This window comes from Dermacentor variabilis, chromosome 2 (genome assembly GCF_050947875.1).
Source record: "Dermacentor variabilis isolate Ectoservices chromosome 2, ASM5094787v1, whole genome shotgun sequence".
In the NCBI taxonomy this organism is placed as follows: Eukaryota; Metazoa; Arthropoda; class Arachnida; order Ixodida; family Ixodidae; genus Dermacentor; species Dermacentor variabilis.
In genome coordinates this window covers 145,895,630-145,913,149 of record NC_134569.1, presented here as the reverse complement: position 1 = coordinate 145,913,149, position 17,520 = coordinate 145,895,630, and the positions used below count along the sequence as shown (strand labels likewise).

General features: G+C 47.6%; 1 protein-coding gene across 1 annotated transcript in view; it reads left to right on the top strand.

Moving 5' to 3' along the window:
- The window catches only part of LOC142570481 (phospholipid-transporting ATPase ABCA3-like), a 58,219-nt gene that overhangs the window by 10,979 nt on the left and 29,720 nt on the right, over positions 1–17,520 (top strand). The window contains exons 6-10 of the mRNA XM_075678864.1: positions 5,983–6,193; positions 8,177–8,336; positions 10,910–11,169; positions 12,712–12,908; positions 14,220–14,514. Of these exons, the coding sequence (XP_075534979.1) occupies positions 5,983–6,193; positions 8,177–8,336; positions 10,910–11,169; positions 12,712–12,908; positions 14,220–14,514 (1,123 nt within the window). The remainder of the gene's footprint in view (positions 1–5,982; positions 6,194–8,176; positions 8,337–10,909; positions 11,170–12,711; positions 12,909–14,219; positions 14,515–17,520) is intronic.

The window sequence follows — 17,520 nt, the reverse complement described above, 5'->3', positions numbered from 1 at the left end:
CCCGGTACCTCAACTAAAATCAAAGGGGAGGTATAATCACTCTCACCTGCCTCAATAACACCGAGCTGTAGTATTTTCTTTACCTCAGCCTCCATAATATCGCTCTGGCGGGGTGACACCCGATACGCCATGGATCGTACTGGCTCTGGGGAGGTAAGTTCTATGTCATGAGTAAGGACAGAAGTCCTACCAGGCCTCTCAGAGAACAGACCTTGAAACTCTTGTAAGAGCTGGTGTAGTTCGGTTTTCTGCTCACGCGACAGCGATGCTCCACTGACTAAGTCACTAATGACTTGACCGGTGTCTTCCCTGTTCGTCACTGAGCCTAGTCCCGGAAGCTCTACCGGAAGCTCTTCAGGAACGTTTACCATCATGCACACCACTGCTTCCCTTTGTCTATAAGGTTTGAGCAGATTACAGTCGTAAACTTGCTGTGCTTTCCGCTTTCCTGGCAGACTTACCACGTAGTTAACGTCCGACAGTTTCTGAACAATTCGTGCTGGGCCCTCCCACTGCACGTCTAGTTTGTTGTTTAGCGATGTGCGCAATATCATGACCTCATCGCCCACCTCAAAACGACGGGCCCTGGCTGTCCGATCATAATAAACCTTGGCCCTCTGCTGGGCCTTTGTCATTGCTTCACCTGACAACTCCTGTGCCCTTCTTAAGCGTTCGAGGAGCTTAAGCACGTACTCCACCACGACTGGGTCGTCGCCCCTGCCTTCCCACGATTCTCGAAGCATGCGAAGCGGAGATCGAAGCGAGCGACCGTACACCAGCTCAGCTGGCGAAAACCCCGTAGCTGCATGCGGCGCGGTCCTTAATGCAAACATCACCCCAGGCAGACGCAGCTCCCAGTCAGTTTGATGTTCAAAACACAATGCTCTCAACACGCGCTTCATGACGGAGTGGAGCTTCTCAACGGAATTCGACTGTGGGTGGTACACTGAGCTGTGTAGCAGCTTTACCCCACACCTTTCGAGAAAAGTTGTCGTCAAAGCGCTAGTAAACACTGTGCCCTGATCTGATTGGATTTCCGCAGGAAAACCAACTCGCGCAAATATGGACAGTAGTGCATTGACTATCTCAACTGAGCTGAGTTCTTTAAGCGGCACTGCTTCAGGGAACTTTGTCGCTGGGCAGATCACAGTCAAAATGTGTCTGTACCCCGTGGCTGTTACCGGCAGAGGTCCCACTGTATCAATAACGAGCCGTCTAAAAGGCTCCGTAATGATAGGTACCAATTTCAACGGCGCCCTCAATTTGTCCCCTGGTTTGCCCACCCGCTGACAGGTGTCACATGTCCTCACGAAATGGTCTGCGTCCCGAAAACACCCTGGCCAATAGTACTCTTGCAAGAGACGGTCCTTAGTTTTCTTAACTCCTAGGTGTCCGGACCACGAACCCCCATGCGTCAAGCGCAACAGATCCTGACGATAGCATTGAGGCACGATCAGCTGATCGAACTCCACTCCTCTGCGGTCTAGATACTTCCGGTACAGGACTCCACCTCTTTCCACAAAACGCGCATTTTTCCTGGCGATACCTTCCTTGACATTGCAGCGTATGTTTTCTAGGCTACCATCCTTCTTTTGCTCGGCTATCAAAGCCGACCGGCTGACTTTTAGCAACCTATCAAGTCCGTCTGACGTAGGCGCGATGAGCAAATCTGCAGATAGCTCTTCTAACTTTCCCTTATCGGGCCTTTCCTCTCCAGTATCTGGCGCCTTCAACGCTACAGGCTCAATTTTATTCAGTTCGTCAGCTTGCTGCACCTCTGACCCTTTTTCATTGTTCGATAACGTCGGCCCCGCAACTACCGCCTTTGCAGCGAGCTCCCGAACCTTCGACCTGGTTAAGGCCTGAACGCTAGCCTCACCAAACAAAAGCCCCTTCTCGCGCAGGAGGTGATCGGACCTGTTTGAAAATAGGTACGGGTACTGGGGGGGCAGCATAGATGACACTGCCGCCTCCGTCTCAAGCGCTCCGAAAGGTCCTTCAATAAGCACCTTTGCTACTGGCAGACACACGCTATGAGCTTCCACGGCTTGCTTGATCCATGCGCACTCGCCCGTGAACATATGGGGTTCTACGTAAGAGGGGTGAACTACATCCATCGTAGCTGCGGAATCGCGAAGCACTCGGCACTCTTTCCCGTTCACGAGGAGGTCTCGCATGGAAGGCTCGAGAAGCTTCATGTTCTCTTCAGTGCTGCATAATGAAAAAAACACAACTTTTGGTGTTGTTTCCGGACACTGCGCCGAAAAGTGACCCGGCTTCTGGCACGTATAACAAACGCGCGCTCGCCTCATCTCGAACCGCTTTCTGCGTTTGGCTGCCGCCGTCTCCTTACGTTCTGTCGGACTGCTTTCACTCGCATCCGCACTACGTGTGTCCCCCTTTAATCTCATGGGCGTGAACTTCGGCCTCTCAAACTTCGAGCCAAATTCACCCTTTTGAACGTCCTTAGCTCCGCGAGCCCGACGCGTCACAAACTCCGGCTAGCTCAGCGGCTTTAGCCACCGTACAAACGTCTGGCCTATCCAAGACCCAGTACCGCACGTTCTCAGGTAACCGACTATAAAACTGTTCTAGCCCGAAACACTGCAGAACTTTATAGTGGTCACCAAACGCTTTCTCTTCTTTGAGCCACTCCTGCATGTTTGACATAAGCCTGTACGCAAACTCTGTATATGACTCACTTTTGCCTTTCTCATTTTCCCGAAACTTCCGACGGAACGCCTCCGCTGAGAGCCGGTACTTTTTTAGCAGACTCGATTTCACTTTGTCGAAATCCTCTGCCTCCTCTCTATCCAAGCGAGCGACTACGTCGGCCGCCTCGCCGGGTAACAAAGTGAGCAAGCGCTGTGGCCACGTTTCCCGAGAGAACCCCTGCTTCTCGCACGTTCGCTCAAAGTTAACCAGGAACAAACCAATGTCCTCTCCAAGCTTAAACGGCCGCATCAGGTCAGTCATTTTGAACAATACGCGTTCTCTTGCACCGCGTGCCTGACTTCCATTACGAGCGCGTTCCATCTCTACCTCGAGACGCTTCATTTCCAAAGCGTGTTCGCGCTCTTCTTTTTCTTTCTGCTCTTTAAGTTCGCGCTCCTGTTTCTCTTTTTGCTCTTTAAGTTCGCGCTCATGTTTCTCTTTTTGCTCTTTAAGTTCGCGCTCCTGTCTTTTTGACCTCTCCTCAATAGTCTCAAGGCATTCCGACAGCTCGTCATCCTCAGCCTCTAACTCAAGAATAGCCTTTAGCAGTTCTGGTTTTCTGAGTTTGTCCGAGACATCCAGACCCAACTCTCTTGCAAGCTCCAACAATTTCGGTTTGCGCAACGACTTCAAATCCATGGCTGCTCTGAATGCTGCTTTCTCTACTGCCTATTATTGTCTTGCCGCAATCTAACCCGGCAGCAACGACAACCACAATTACCAGCTCTGTTTCTGACACTAACAAAAGCCTGGCAAAGCTCAGAAGAAGAAAGTCCCGCACTCACCAAACCTCGCAGCCAAGAGTTCCGCGCAGTCGTTCCGCTGCAGGCAACCAGTCATCACACAGGGCTCGTTGCACTGCTCCCGGATCGTTGTTGAGCTGCTCAGCATACAGTCAACTGCATATCTTCGCTGCTGGCCTCCGTTGTCGCGATCTCACCGCTGGCAGACAGTTGTTTGAATCCCACCGATGGCAACGGTTGTTGTGGTCGCACCGATGGTACGACCTGTTGGGAACTCGGCGCTGACGCCCGTGGTTGCACCTGGGTCGCAAGCCCCAAGGGTAGCGTTGGCCTGGCGGCCTGGGGTACAACTGGAAGCATCCGAAGGTCCCGGCAAAGCATGAGTCGACTGGTAACAACAAAACAACTTGTTTATTTTAACATCGCAAAGAGTTGGCGTCAGGTTGACCGAAGTAGAGAGACGGGAGAGCACTTTACTCAACAGAAGAAATCGGAGCCCTCTTTTTGCGTCCGGGGGCAGCTGTTTGTATACTCTCGCAGTTGAGGGCAAGAAGGAACCCCTCAATAGACGAGCACGTGATTGTACAATGAGATAAGGTGACGCATACTGTCGTGGCGCCGCCGGTCGGGCACAAAGAGGAGAAGGTAACTCCTACTGTCGTATCGCCGCCGGTCGGGCACAATGGCTGGGAGGAGAAGGTGACTCCTACTGTCGTATCGCCTCCGGTCGGGCACAATGGCTGGGAGGAGAAGGTAACTCCTACTGTCGTATCGCCTCCGGTCGGGCACAATGGCTGGGAGGAGAAGGTGACTCCTACTGTCGTATCGCCTCCGGTCGGGCACAATGGCTGGGAGGAGAAGGTGACTCCTACTGTCGTATCGCCGCCGGTCGGGCACAATATGCACATACACTCACACACGCACATGAAGACACGTGGCATCGGAACATGCCTGGACGCGCTTGGCGGGGAGCGTAGCGGCGACGCCGAACGGGCCAAAATGTCTGCCGCTTTGTTGCAGTCGCGCCGGCTAAACCGCGCGTCGTAGGCGAAACGTAACACCTCCCAGCGATCTCCAATTATCTCTGTCCTGCGCTAGATCTTTCCGATTTCCGGAAACATCATCCCACCTAATATTATGCCGTCCTCGACAGCGCTTCCCTTCCTTTGCACCCATTCTGTAACTCTAATGGTCCACCTGTTAACGGCCCTACGCACTACATGGCCTCCCCAGCTCTACATGTTGCTTCTAACGCCAACTAGAATACCCGGTATCCCCGTTTGCTCTCTGATCCACACGCTCTATTCCTGTCTCTTAACGTTGCGTCAAAACATTTTTCGCTCCATCGCTCTTTCCGCGGTCCTTGTTCTTAAGCTTCTTTCTTAACCTCGAAGTTTCTGTTTCTGAACCATACGTTAGTACCGGTATAATATAAAGATTATGCACTTTTCTTTATAAGGATAGCGATAAGCTCTCAGCAATGATATTGTGATGCCTGCCGTGCGCTCTCCTGCCCATTTTCATTCTTCTGTACACTTCCTTCTCACGGCCAGGGTCGCATGTGAGTATTTCACCTAGATAAACTTACTCCTGCACACGTTCTCGAGGCTGACGGCTGACCACGAATTCTTGTTCGCTTGCGAGCCTGTATGACATTATTTTCGTCTTCTGCATATTAATCTTCAACCCCACTCTTATTTCGCGGTTCAGGCCCCTAACCTATAGATGCAATTTTACACAGTGTTGCTCAGCAAGACAAGGCCATCTATCTGCAAACCGATCCGTTGATCCTTTGCCCTAATCTTTCCCAGTCTAATAGTTTGAATACTTCTAAACATACAATGAATGGCATTGCGTAGATCATGTCTCCTTGTCTGACCCTTTTCTTGGCAGGTATCTTTCCTTTCACATTTCTTGTGAAAAATTAGGGTAGCTGTGGAGTCTTTGCACATATTTGCCGAGGTATTCACGTATGCTTCCTGTACTCTCCTATTATGCAATTCCTCCATTCCCGGCCACGGCGGCCACATTGAGATGGGGGCGAAGTGCGAGAACACCCGTGTACTTACATTTAGGTTCACGTCAAAGTACCCCAGGTGGTCCCTACAGCGCGCCTCATAATCAGACAGTGGTTTCGGCACAAAAAACTTCATAATTAAAAATGCCATTTCTTGTTCTATGTAAGCCATTAGAGAGGTTGGTTGTATTCCGCGGCTTTATCGATTCTATGACTGATAGCATGCATGGGGGGGGGGGGAGGGGGTCCATTGTATAATGCCCCTTCGTGAAGCCAGCCTGTTCGCTTGGAGTACTCAACTGTTGCCCTAATTCTATGAGTCTCTTGGAAGTTGCCTTGGTGAATATTTTACGCAACACTGAAAGCAAAACCGTACCTCCATAATGGGCCTGTAATTCTTCAGTTCTTTAATGTTTCCCTTCTTATGGAGGAAGACGTCATTTAACGTCCCTTTTCGTCTCCCGTGCCTGTTTGAAAACCTAAAAGAGAATCACGTTTATCTTTCAGTTGTGCCGGCTCCCCGACCTTCCTAAAGCAGCGATTCGGCACGGGCTACCGGATGCTGATCCACAAGCTCCCCACTTGCGATGTGGCGAGCATCGAGACGCTTCTGCGAAAGCATGCGCCCAAGGCGAAACTGCAGAGCGACTCCATCAACGAGGCCGTCTTCCTCCTGGGGCAAATTGTCTCCACTAAAGGCATCATCACTATGTTCCGTGTGAGTTCAACTGGCATCCAACACGCATTTCAGTACAACCTTGACTGATTAATTCATTAAATGGTCGAATATTTGATTGAAGAATTCATTCACCCATTCAATGAGTTGAACGCTACAAAACACTCAGGCTACGAAAGCACCGCCGCTTACCATTCCGCATTCTTTTGACCGCGTGATCTTTTTTTAACACGCAAAACAAAACACACCACATGAATGTTTTTGCATACCGCCTTTAGCATAATGCGGCTGCAGCGTCCGGAATCAAGCCTGTGAGATTGTACTTCACAATTGAAGTCGTTGAAAAATGGTATCCCGAAAGTCAGCTTCAGTAATCCGTACGCCGCTTCTTTGCCTCTCGGATCTTTTCCTTGGCCTTACCGTGGTGAAAGTTAAGTGTTGAAACTCCAGCCTCTCCTGTTCGAATGCGTGTAAAACGCGGTAATATATTCAGCTGCTAGACATATTGGAGCGAGATGCGTTACAATTAAGAAACATTGAGCCGTGTAAAAGTTGAAAGCTTATTTTCTTTATAAGAACCACCAGGCCAAACTGCCAACATATCTTTCTTTTCTCTTAGTGAGAACCCGGAGTTCACAGTTCTGTAAGTGGACAACAATACATACATCACCACTCTAGAATGCAGATCTGCAAAGCCCCTAAAGGATCCAAAATCATTTCGTGAATGTGTAGCTTAACCTACACTCAGCTAAAGTGAAATTGCAAAATCTTGGTCACAATCTATGACTATCCTCCCAAGTACAAAGGTACGTCAACTTACTTTTTCGCCTTGAATTATCTGCAAGCGTTTCGAACAAAATGTTATCCGCTTTCCTAACGAACTAAAGGCCTGGAAAACATGCCGCCTCATCTATTCCGATGTTAGTGACATTTTCTAATAAACTTTTCCGCTTCATTCAATAGCCTACATGCAGCAATTGGTACCACTTTGTTTTGAATGCATGACCTTTTCTTTTTCACATCGTTTGAACTGTTGCTTCATGGATGTACAGTCGCGTGCAATATGAGCTGTAACATGGTGCACATGCTGAAAAGGGCCTCAAGACTGAACGGCGGCGCCTACATACGAAAACTTGGTTTAATAAATACGAGCAATTGTAAGGGTGTTCAGTCCTCCAGTTATTCGCGTGTCGGGGCCGCCGTACGGTATAGGTGTCCTTTTGAACATGGGCACCGTGTTGCAGCTCATATTGCATGCGACTGTACTTCTGCGTGTCGCAACGCTAATATAGGTGCAGGTTATGTCCGTGATAATAAACCTGCTCTAAGGGCTTTAACGTGACTGAACTGAACATGTATTTCGATAGAACTAGCCAAAGATAAGCTGTTTTCCATTTGTACGTGGGCAACAAGTTATGTTCGCCGGGTTATGCCACATAATATTCAGCAAATGATGTGGAAGACTTATCACCCGTGAACCGAGTTACTCTATTGTCTATCCTCCCAAACTACGGCATCGCTTCACGCACCTACAATGAGCCAGGCCGGAACGCCGAGAGTACTCACTGTTGTACGTCATACACCCATCATGCCCATTCTATACGTCCATGAATTCCCCAGCATCCCGGAATGCAGTTTTTCATTTTCCTTTCATAGTAGTAATATCTCGCTACTCCTTCGCTCCTCTAGACAATGATTTGACCATTACGTGCGAGCCCACAGCGTAAATTATCTTCGTCTTAATTCCGGCTGTGACAGCAACTCGCTTACTGTTTTCTGAATTCATGTCGCTTTCTTTTGTTTTACTTAGGTCAAAACCTAGTTTCCACTTTCCCTGCCCAAATGACACTATACGCTTCAAGTTATCTTGCCCATTCATCGCTGTCAGAACGAACACATAATTTCCCCCAACTTTCATTCAACGGAGCCAAATTATGGGAAACGGTGGCAAGGTACACATTGTCATCTTGAATAGTTCTTTGTAGCGTACGAAACAGGGAGAGTAAATTACTGTTCACGTTTTAGGACATCGAGAAGCAGAGCAAGGCCTTGGGCATCGAATCGCTCGGCATGACGGTGACGTCGCTGGAAGACGTGCTCATCCGCGTCGGCGAAGAGCACCACCTGCAGCACCAGAAAAATACGGAACTCAACAAGGATGAGGCGTCCATGATCGAAACCAAGGGTTAGTTCTTGCTCAGCGCAGACTTTATCCGCAGCCATAGCAGGTCGTGCGCGGACTGTTGCTCACCGAGAAACCGACAACTGGACGGACTCGTAGTATAGCGCTTTCCTTGCGACAGTTTTCCTTCGCAAACGAAAAATGCGGAGAAGGAACGTGACAACACAGGCTTCAATGTCCTACAAGCAAACAGACAAATGTAAGACAGAATGTACAGTCGAAATGTAACTACTAAACACGCTGAAGCACCCGTCGCCAACCTGATTCAATTCTTTAGCTGTAATGTGCATCCACGGTTAGCTTACATGAACGTCGCACAAATGCATCGTTTTCTGAAACTTTTCGGCATCCTGAGATGTCGCTCTGAATTTCCCACAAAAACATAAAAAAAACATGCTTTAACCAAAGTGTTGAATTTACTGTCCCTTATGTAAATTACAGCATACTCGGAAACAAAAGACATTTGCTAGCTTTTTCAGTGCTATAGGTTCCATTACGCCCAACACTGTTCATCTCCCCTTTAATATTCCAAGCTGTAATTGCTTTATACACAGTTCACAACAACCATAATAACGACGCTCCTTTGCGCCTAGGACCGCACTCCGAAACAGCTCTCAGAATGTTCGGAACGTTCACTCACCCTTTCAAGGCGGCACGGAAACCAGAACACTCACTCATACATACTCATAACCATACTCACGCCCTCATGCTCGCCGTCACGACGCCTTGTCAGAAACCATATGCTGCTGCTGAAGCGCATGCGCAGTGCTGACCCTCGAGTGGACTACAAACGCCTTTCGTGAGTGCAGGCACCTCTATAAGCATTAGGTAGACAAGTGTGCGTCCACAACAGTAGTGCGGCCACAAACACCACGCTTGAGCACACGTCACACTAGCGACTGGCTATTTTTGTAGCATGCTAGGCTGGACTTCAGAGGGAAGGAGCCATGATGAAACCGGAGGTGCCAACAAGCAAGCTTCTGTGTAAAAAAGACCGAAGCCAAGCTGGGATAGTCTGTCTACGACTTAAAGCTTAAGTTCTATGTATGTGTCATTTTATAACGTACTTCACTTAGGATCTACACACCTGTTTCCGACAGTCCCTCTCAAGCGCAATAATAGCTAACATATGGTAAAAAGCCCTACGTCCTCGTCTAATAGGAGCAGCAGGGTAACCGTGCTTCTGGGAAATTATTCTTTCTAGATTCGCACGCATGGGACGGCAGACGCTCATTTCACCGAGTACGCTAAGATGAAATGTTTCAGTGGGAAAATTGATCCCGTAGAAATAGTTACGAAGCGGTAAAATGCAATAAAATATATAACTAATAGAAGAGAAAGCCAGACTACGTAAAGTACGACTAGGATCTTCTGCATCATCCTAAAATCATATTTAAATGCAACGTTGGCCACCTTTATCAATTGTCAACCTGACAAAGGGCTGACCCACGTGCTTCTTGTGCGTAATATTTTTGGCGCGAATGCGTCATCGTGTTGCTCATATTCATATATTTTATCATATTTCAAATATTCATCATATTTAAATGCAACGTTGGCCACCTTTATCAATTGTCAACCTGACAAAGGGCTGACCCACGTGCTTCTTGTGCGTAATATTTTTGGCGCGAATGCGTCATCGTGTTGCTCATATTCATATATTTTATCATATTTCAAATACTCATCATATTTAAATGCAACGTTGGCCACCTTTATCAATTGTCAACCTGACAAAGGGCTGACCCACGTGCTTCTTGTGCGTAATATTTTTGGCGCGAATGCGTCATCGTGTTGCTCATATTCATATATTTTATCATATTTCAAATACTCATCATATTTAAATGCAACGTTGGCCACCTTTATCAATTGTCAACCTGACAAAGGGCTGACCCACGTGCTTCTTGTGCGTAATATTTTTGGCGCGAATGCGTCATCGTGTTGCTCATATTCATATATTTTATCATATTTCAAATACTCATCATATTTAAATGCAACGTTGGCCACCTTTATCAATTGTCAACCTGACAAAGGGCTGACCCACGTGCTTCTTGTGCGTAATATTTTTGGCGCGAATGCGTCATCGTGTTGCTTATTGACAAACTTGCGTATATATCTGCCCATGCGGGGCTCAGGGGGAGTGAACTCTCGTGTGTGGCGGGCAGAACACTGTCACGTGTCATCTAAGGAGAAGCACCAAAACAACTGTGATCGTATTCAGAACACCTGCGTGCAAGGCGCTCTGCAAGTCTGTGCCACGTCTCACGTGTGCACCAGCAGTAACGTGCTTCCAATAACACAGCATCTTATGTGTAAACTCGTCTAAGTTTCTTTTGGTTCTTCTTTTTTGGTTTTGCGGCTTATCGCGCAAGAAACCACAAGACACAAAACAGGAACACGTACACAGAAGGTGTTAGGTTTTTAATTTGGTGTTCACTCTATACCTCATGAAGAACATTATTTACCAACAACACGCGCCTTCTTCGAAACCAGCTGCTAACCTATTTTCGTGCGTAGAGCAACCAATTCCCCTTTTCAGAGCTTAAACCTCAATTTAGAGCGCCGGTTTCCTCTACGTGCAGCGTCCTTAGTCAACGTGATGGCGAACACGGTGTCCTCAAACCCGGGGCCCGCGGGCCGCATGTGGGCGATGTTCTGCAAGCGAGCCATTTGCGTCTCGCGGCAGCTGAAGGTGCCGCTGTTCAGTTGGCTGCTGCCTATGATGCTGCTCTGGCTGCTGTTCACCTTCGAGGGCGTGGCACTGTACCGCAGCGAAGTTGTCACCCAACACGTGGGCGATACGCTCTCCTACACCTTCGTCGAGCTGGTCGGCAAGGCCTACGTAAGACTTTTTTTTTTCTTCACGTGGTCCACTATAGGCAGCACATCCTCTGTCACTGCCCTGGAGAGCTGGAGGCACCTCGTTTATTTTCGCTTCGCTAGTGCCACATTTGGGGATCTTTCGGTAGATGAGAAAGACTGTACAAGCACATCTGGGGACGGACTGGGAAATTGCCTCGCCACCGCTGCTGCCACTTTTCTCGCTGTGCACGGCCGTGCGCATATATTGGGTTTAATCGTGACCTCTTTTTACCACAGTTGTTCGCGGCTTCGTGCAGGGACTTATCTTGCACAGGGTTCTTTGCATTCGAATCAATTCATTTCGTAAGTTGTAGTATCAATTCATTTCGTCGAGTTGCCGATCTCCGCGATAGTGGGAGGAAGTGGTTTCGTGTGAGGCATATAATCACGTGACGTCTGGCTTAGCAGCGCAATGCCATAACCCCTAAGCCACCACGGCGCGTGTCAATGCATTTTCTCAAAAGTTTGAGGACGGATACCTCAAAGGTCGAGCTAAACTCAGGGGACCGAACTCGTACGGATTTTCGTTCGTAAGTACTCTTAACATATATGTTAACAGTATTTACACGCGTGCAATATGGCCTGCATCAGACTGGCAGGCATTTGCTCCAACTAACGATTCTAGCACAGACGTTTTGTAAATACTGCCTATGTCTGCCCTAATTTGATGCATTTTGAGTACGGACCAGTTTCTATTCTGCGAAAGCAACTGTGCGCTAAGTAGATCTAGCGAAATTACACAAGTCTTCTACACGGTACGCTACCGTTAGGAACTCGAAGGGGCCATGAAAATCTGTTCCTCTTATGCAAGTTAGTCTCAATAGAATTATTCCGCAAAAGTTTCCAGTTTAGCTGATAGACTGAAATATTATGAACAGTAATACCTGAAATAGCATTAAAACAAGGTAAATGAAACATACATTCATTGTATTTGTGTCGTTGAAGTGTAGCTTTGGGCACCCTTGTTTAATGAGCGCTTCAGCAATTTTTTCTTACCACCGCTCTTCGAACATGCGCCCTGTCCTAAATGCCGGCAGTTTACATAAATTGCTAAAAATGTTTTAGTACAGTGATGTCGGCTAAAAAATGTTTATCCAAGCCAATGGCGGTTGCATCATGTGCGAGCTCCGCTATTTCCGGTAGGTTTGCGCATTAAAAGCCGGCAGAGCCAGCTTGAATGTTTTCTCAAATTAATGTTTCTATGGAGTCACATTTGCAGATGTCGACGTCACCATTGACGTGGATTTATAGCTGTTTATGTATGTAGAAACACCATATTCTTATCGCGTAGCTATCAGAGTCGGCTCTTCTAGGTCTACCGATACGTGCTTTGTACTGAGTGCAGTTACCGGCGTCAGTAGCGGCTGTGAAAGTTAGGCTTAACTTTCTGCGCTCTTAGTTTTAAGCGGTTTTATTTCCAGCTTTTTTTAATTGGAGCTATGCGAAACAAATATTCTTGCATAAGCGATCAATGAACAGACATCTTCCAGCGCGTCGTCCAACTTCTTTTTTCTTTTTTCAGGGCTTCGCCCAAGTTAAGCAAGATGGACCGTTTTACATTGACTACGTCCAGCCCATGTTACACCCGGATACCACCCACGTAGACATCCTCCCACCCGACCAAAACGTGGAAGACTTACTCCTTAGCATAGGGAAGGATGATTTGCGTCAGTACGTCTTCATGACGCATTTCGTACTGCAGCTGCTGGAACAAGGGAGGTACGCTCTTTACGTCACGATACCGCAAACATGCGCGTTCAAAACCCGTATATAGCGCAAATAAGGAAAGCGACAGAAATTGTAGTTCACTAAACTGTTCCAAGAACGCCATTTTACATTATCCTTGTGGACAGTCGAGTTTACGAGGTGCGCGATCTCAGAAAAATACGGCATATTTCCTGAGCACGCGCACGTGGGCCGGACTTGTAGGTGTTTTATAGTTTGTATCTAGATGCATGTCTTGTACTACCTTGTCGGCTGGAAGCCGCAAACTTTTCACGCAGATTTTACAGCAACTTTTCAGCGCAAGCTTTCTGCGTGGACTGTACAGGTCGGCACAAATTTATCTGGAACACAAAAGCTGCATCCTAGCTGCATCCCAGCGCACTCTTGTCCTCGAGGGCAAGCTAGAAACGGCACAATGCATTCGCACAGGCTGGCGCAGATAGCCCTCTCACACCTTTGGATCTGTTTCTTTACACCTGAGCATCGATCGCGCTTCTGCTGCTGAACGTTGACTACCGCGATGGCGCTGATAGCGTATCGCCGCAATTGCTTGTGTCACGGGGGCGTGTGTATATAGTGGCGCATTCGAGCCAATTCGGTTCAGCCTCCACAAACAGCTGCACGCTGTATAGCTGCTATCAGATCCGTCAGTCTAGCAAGTGTACAGCGCAGAGAGGCTGCGGTTAACGGATAAAGCAAGTGACCGTCGTGCGCAAGCTGGCTATCAGCATTGGGCCGAGTGCATGAGCGATCTAGTTTTTTCCTCCTCGAGGCCGCTATGGAGCATCGATATAGAACTCGGCCACAGCTCCTATCTCCCAAATGCTTCTTTCTGCCCGCACATGTACTTACGGCGTCGTTTATTATTGATTCCACCACAACAAATCTTAAGTTAATGACAAGAAATGTCGGCGCAATGGCGCTTTAGGCAGACATCTATTAAAAAATATACGATTCGGGTCATCGTACCAATATAAGAGACATATGAACGCAGGAATACTAATGTGTTGGGCTGCTGAGCACGAGGTCGCGGGATCGAATCCCGGCCACGGCGGCCGCATTTCGATGGGGGCGAAATCCGAAAACACCCGTGTGCTTAGCTTTAGGTGCACGTTAAAGTACCCCAGGTGGTCGAAATTTCTGGAGTCCTCCACTACGGCGTGCCTCATAATCAGAAATTTGTTTTGGCGCGTCAAACCCCATTATTAAAAAGAAAAATACTAATGAGGCACCGCTAGGCCTAACCATGGGCAACCCTGCTAAGCTGAAACGTTTTGTCGTTCCGCGGCCACTGTGCCTTCGCAGGACGGTGCTCTGGTACAACGGCGAGATTCAGCACGTGGCTCTACTAGTCCTGACGCTATTCAACAACGCACGCCTGCGCTACGTCTCTGGCAAGAACGACGCCCTGTTCAACGTCGAGGTGACGGTGCTCGACTACGGCGTCAATATAGCCGCCGCTGACGGGGAGGAGGAGAAGAGCCCAGGCGCTTACCGCGAGCTGCTGCCCAAGGTTCTCAGCTCCATCTTCTTTCCCATGGTGTCCAGCCTGATGTGCAGCAATTTTGTGCTTTTCCCCATCACCGAGAGGGCGTCGCAGGTAGGACGAGAGAGAACAATAGCGACGTGCGTCTGTTCTCGTAGCTGCAGTATGCGCCGTATAGAGTTGCCCACGAAAAGTTACAAGAGGAATCCATGGCACTGCGATCGTTTCATTGCCATGAGAATGACGCTTAGTACATGGACTTCTCTAACCTTCGTACTTGGAGCTCTTGAAATTGTTTGTGGAACAGAAAGCGCAGTAATACGTTTTATGTTTTGATATTCCCAAGCACATATAGTTTCCTAAAGGCAGCAAAGAAATTAGCCTCAGCCCACATGCGTAATCATTCCGTATTGCTGGATTTATAAAAAATTTTTGGTATAGCGTTCCGGTTGTTTACGTTGACGCACGCAAAACGGACACGACCACGCATGTGCTCTATGCGACCTTTCAATAGAGCGTTCCGCTTGGCGAATGGATGGCCAACGCCGACTGCTGTGGTGCCATCTTCTGAAATATATGTACAGCGTGTCCCAGCTAACTTGGACACAGATTTTAAGTATACCCAAGAGCTCTAGAGAAATCGTGCCGACTGCATAGTAGCCGTAGTCATATGCACTTACGGCAAACATATTTTTCATCGCGAAGTATTGCTTAACTAATTTTAATTAGCGAACTCTTTAATTATTGCTTGAATCGCAAACATATCAATGACAAAGTTGTAGGGCACCTTAAGTAACCTCCGAATCAAGCATTTATATCGTGCTGGAATGGTCCTGGTTGTTTTTTCCAAGAAAAACAAAAGCCCGCGAAATACGCCAAATACGAAATAGATGCGCACTCGCACACCGCTACTCAAGCGCCTACAAGCAGCCATTGAAAGATACACAGCTGCATTCTCTTATCGCCGCATCGTACAAGGCTCCGCAATGCTTATCAATGCGTCAGTGGCGTGTTCTCTTCATGCCGCGACCATCACATAGCGTGAAGCCCTGTATCGAGCTGCCGCCGCTAGTAAAGTCGTGTATCCGTCGCTATTTGCTTGGGAGCGCTTGAGTAGCGGCGCGCGAGCGCCTATCTATTTCGTATTTTGGATATTTCGCGCGCTTTTGTTTTTTCTCGGAAAAACCAACGAGACAAAGCTGAGCCCTAAACAAATGCTTGATTCGGAGGTTATTTGAGGTGCCCAACAACTTTGTAAGTGATATGTTTGCAATGCAAGCAATAATTGACCCTTTGAGGGTCGAATTTTTTGGCCATATGCGACCACCCAGGGTCGATTTTTTTTATTGCACATTTAAATTCTTCAGTGGGACCTATTTCGAAAAAAATTTGCCGTAATTTTCATAGGGTGACCGTAAAGTGAGAAAAAAATGTTTTGCCTTGTCATATATGCACTGTTTATTCATGAAAAACAATAGAAAATAGCAAATAGTGTTATAAGAATTTAAAAAAGAATGGCGCATTGTTATACACAATGTCCACACGAGAAAAATACACAAGAAGAATTCGCACAGGAAAATTTTTCACAAGTCTCAAATGTTCCTCTTGCACTAATATTTTTTCAGCGTGTGGTAGCCCTTGAAGCATGGCTCCACACAGAGCGGTTTGTTGCACTCAGCGCACATGTACCTTGTGCCCTTGCGACGTTTTTGCTGCCGAGTGGTGTTGGCGCAGACGTGGCACCTACTCTGGGTACTGCTTCCCTGAGCAGCCGTGGGAGGCAACTTCTGAATAAAGTGCCAAAAAAAGGAAACGCATGCACGGCGGCATCCTTCGTATGCGGACCCCTGGGAGCAACAAACGAGCAACAGGCGGCCACCCTTTGAGTGATAAGAACGAGATAGCCATCAGTTTTGCGAGCGAAAGAAGCCGAAAGCGCGTGCGAAACGAAACCAAAACTAACCGCCGCGCGCCCGCGAGGGTGCCAATGCGCGAGCGGTAGCAGACGCGCCGGAGGAAAGAAAAACTATACAACGAAAACCGAAAGAGAGAGACGCGAGAAAAAAATTCCATGTATTCTCACATAGTGGCAGCACATGCCAGGCAAGAAAGTTAGGAAATTAGCGCGCGCTGTAAACATACAGACGGCGCCGTAAATATACGACTTCGACCATTTTCGGACCTATTCGCGACGCCGTATATTTACGGCATCGACCCTCAAAGGGTTAAACAGTTCACTAATTAAAAGTAATTAAGCAATACTTCGGGATACATACGACTACTATGCAGTCGGTAAGATTTCTCTAGACTTTTGGGTATTATTTAAAATATTGGTCCAAGTTAGCTGGGACACCCTATATATATATATATATATATATATATATATATATATATATATATATATATATATATATATATATATATATATATATAGTGTGTGTGTGTGTGTGTGTGTGTGTGTGTGTGTGTGTGTGTGTGTGTGCATCCATGACAGCCCTTTCCCGACATCAGCGGTCTCTTTTCTATGGTTGGGCCTCGTCAAATAAGTGGCCTGTTCTCAAAATTGACAAACAAACATCACCAATACCTGGTCCTCCAGAAGAGACGACTGAGCGAAATATGATTTCAACATTTATGTTTTGCAACCAAAACGGAGAGCAGGGGACTGATTCAGATCAATGCGGGCGGCTTCGGCGCTGCCATGTTGTTACACTAACCATGCTAATAAAGCAATGCCCCTAACGCTAAATAAAAAAAATTGCGTAGCTTGTTCGGGCTTTCCGCTGATGAGTTCTTCATAGCGTTCTGCGCAAGCGCATTTAGGGCCCGCTATTGCACTACACAACGTTTTTGCGTACGGTATACTTAAGATGGTCTTACAGCAGAATATTGTTCAAAATAAATAAACTGGAAACCCTCAAAGCCTTTCGAAGCCAAACATACAAAGTTCGGTCATATTCATTCACTGCGCGTTAATCCCATGCTGGATGAAACTACTTAGAGCTTCAACAGTCACTATCCTTCACGCGAAGGGTTACCGTTGTAACGCCGATTACACGGTCGGACAGCAGGTAAGGGTTCTCGACGGTGGCGTCCATGTCATCCAGCCAGGGTTCTTAC